The sequence below is a fragment of the Triticum dicoccoides genome, chromosome 2A (genome assembly GCF_002162155.2).
Source record: "Triticum dicoccoides isolate Atlit2015 ecotype Zavitan chromosome 2A, WEW_v2.0, whole genome shotgun sequence".
In the NCBI taxonomy this organism is placed as follows: Eukaryota; Viridiplantae; Streptophyta; class Magnoliopsida; order Poales; family Poaceae; genus Triticum; species Triticum dicoccoides.
The window spans coordinates 734,142,310-734,145,296 of NC_041382.1; the positions used below are offsets into that span (position 1 = coordinate 734,142,310).

General features: G+C 50.8%; 1 protein-coding gene across 1 annotated transcript in view; it reads right to left on the reverse strand.

Moving 5' to 3' along the window:
* Positions 1 to 2,700, reverse strand: part of LOC119356765 (squamosa promoter-binding-like protein 8) — a 4,525-nt gene extending 1,825 nt beyond the window's left edge. The window contains exon 1 of the mRNA XM_037623746.1: positions 1,588 to 2,700. Within this exon, the coding sequence (XP_037479643.1) occupies positions 1,588 to 2,264 (677 nt within the window). The 5' untranslated portion in view covers positions 2,265 to 2,700. The remainder of the gene's footprint in view (positions 1 to 1,587) is intronic.
* Positions 2,701 to 2,987: the final 287 nt, after the last annotated feature.

Consider the following 2,987-nt stretch of genomic DNA (forward strand, 5'->3'; position numbering starts at 1 on the left):
GAGAGAGAGAGATGCTTGCGATTGCAACCTGCCTGTGGTGGTACGTACATACGTTCGTACGTGGTACAAACTTGCAATACTTAGGGAGAAAGTAGCCATGCTTCTCTGACTTTGGGAGGCATTTGCATGTACAGACAGGTCATACTGTTTGAAGTAACCACTCCAACATGCATGCAAAGGAGAAGTGAAGCAAAAATAAATGGCAAGGAGAGCAGCAAGCAAAGGAGGATAGAAGGAAGGAGCAACTCAAAGGACAACATGTCTGCATATAAGTGTTCTCTTGTCATGTACAGGCAGAGCGAAGATATGTAGAAAGGAGGAGATCACAAGATCATATTTGGATGATTGAATCACGGAGCGCCACATAATCTGTCAATTTATTGTAAAAATAAATTCGTACTTATTATGATTTTGCTCATTCTAAATATCTCATTCTAATCTGTAAATTAATCTACATAAAATTGTACACTAACAAATCCAGAATTGTAGTAGCATGAAATTTTTACATATACATTACATGCAAATAAAGCAATGAATCTTGCTTGCCCACATGTGGGTTGTCAAGCCAAGTCTTACGGCGTGACTAGCTCGGCTCTCCGCTGTGTGATCGGTCAAGCAGCATGAATGCACAACCAGTATAACGTCTGGCTTTGCTTTTTGCCAGTGTGATTCTTTGCATGTGTGTTGGTGTTGGTTGTGTTCATCTTAACTACGTAGAGGTCAGGTGTTTTTTTTAGGCAGAGGCCAGGTGTTACTCATTGTGTTTTGTATTTTCTTGATGCTTCACTATGAGTTAATAAATGACTCCCTTTATCGAAAAAGAGCATGACGTCTGGCAGTGTATGACATCGCTAAAAGGGCCAAGATTGTTCATTGCAAAATTTCCAACTCCTAGTAATCGAGGGGCTTGCTGTGGTGAGGTGTATATTGTACAGTACACCAGTTGTTTGTTTGCTTAATAGCTACTGTTTCCTTTGGAATTTATTGAGGGAGAACAGTGAAAGAACAGGGTATGCGAAATTTTCGCTCATATTTGTTTTGTTTCGATCTAGCAGTTAAGCATCGGACAGGTACTGTAGGAACGTCCGTGGAAGAGGAATCTAACTAGGTGCAATGTAGATTCGTTACTTCTAAGATCCAGCTAAAAAAAGGGGTAACAGAAAATGTGGCAAAGAAATATAACATCAAGTTCGAGGCCATAATTTCGTCTTTGTTTAATTTTCCAACTAAAATGCAATTACTTGAGGTGATCGATGTTGGTATCACGATCCAGGAGAACAAACTAATAAGATCTCAAAACTAGATTGGTAATTTGAAGGCTATTTTTGCGATCGAACGAGGTGACAGGATCAGGTAGATTGTTTCCGGTTCCAAACCATTCAATCAAACTGAATGCAACTTGCAGATCACTTAAATGCAAGTCATGATTCACGAAAGGGAGATCATTTTCCAACTCAACACGGCTCTACAAGATCTATCCATCTCTCTTTAGAATAGCTACTAATCGGTCGATCAGACACGCAATTCATCAACGAATTCTGGCAAAATGGATGGCGAATTAATATAGTATCAAGTGTGAATACTAACCTGCTGCACTGCTGGCAGAACCTCTGGTGGAGGCCGCCGGCGGTGACGACGACGGGAGCCTTGGAGTGGTGCTCGCAGACCTTGTGGCGGCGGTGGTAGCGCTTGGCGCCGGAGAGGTCTGCCTTGCAGCCCTCGGCCTGGCACCGGGGCGGGTGGTGGCCGTAGGTGTAGCCGCCTCTGGGAGGGAAGTAGGTCCGGTAGCCGAGGTTGAGCCCCAGCTGCGTGGCCGCGAAGCTCGCCATGTTCTCCTCCGCCGAACTGACCAGGGTGGGGAAGTAGTACTCGGGCGCGCCCGTCCCCGCCTGCTGGTGGTAGTACGACTGGAAGCCGCCGGCGGTGCCGCCCCCGCCGAATTGGCCGTAGGGGCTGCCGTTGCCTCCTGCCGCGGCGGCGGCGAGGTAATGGTGCGAGGTGGGGTGGTGGTAGAACTGGAGGATGTCGTGGGGGCTGTGGGCGGCGATGGTGGCGTGGCTGGACGGGGGGAGGAGCGCCAGCGAGCTGGGCTCGAGGCTGTAACCACCGAGGTGGTGGTGGTGGTGGTGGTCGTGCTCCCTATGGATGCCGCCGCCCCCCTCCTGGTGGTCCATGATCGGAAAAAGCGACGGCGGCGGCGGGTTGGGAGCCCCATAGCCGAACTCGTCGCAGGAGTTCACAGCTGCGGGTGGAAGGTTCATCATCCTCGCGGCCGCTTAATTTATCCGCTATAGAGAGCAGAGAACACGGCCGGAAAGGGGTTAGGAATGGAAGCGAGGACGCGGTGCAAGTACAGTGTGTCCCGGCCGGCCTTGCTCGCTCACTCACTGGCTTGAGGCTGTGGAATCGACGGAGCTCCGGGGACAAGCGTGCGCCATGGGGGGGCGTGTGGTGTGATATGCCGCGTGGTGGAGCTCGACGGACCGATGGCTCTCCAAGCAGCTTGTTTCTGATGGGAGGGAGCTCTAGGTGGGAGTGGAGGGTGCGTACTTTTCGTCTAGGGTTCCATGGACGAAGGAACGAGTGGTGAGGAGCGAGGGTGGAGTGCGTTTCTGGTTATATGGACCGATGAATCTCGCTGGCCAGGAGAGAGAGGGGGAGAGGGCGAGGGAGAGGGGGATCAAGCTGTATCTGTCCATCAACAAGGAAAACTAGCAAAGGCTATGGGTAGCTAGCTAGGGGGGCTGTGCTGTGCTGGGGATGGGAGCGATGGAACTTAATTGGAGTTTGGTGAGGGGGCCGGTGATAGCTGCTGCTGGCGTTATGTCTCCGGCCACCGTTTTTCCACTGCTCGCCTCCGTATCCATTTCCATTTGGCCAGGCGCGGGGTAGGGTTACAACAACACTGTGCGCCAGCGCCAGCACCACCCTTTCTATAGCTTCATCGTAACGTACGAGTACGACACTGTTGCATGTGTGCCTTGGAG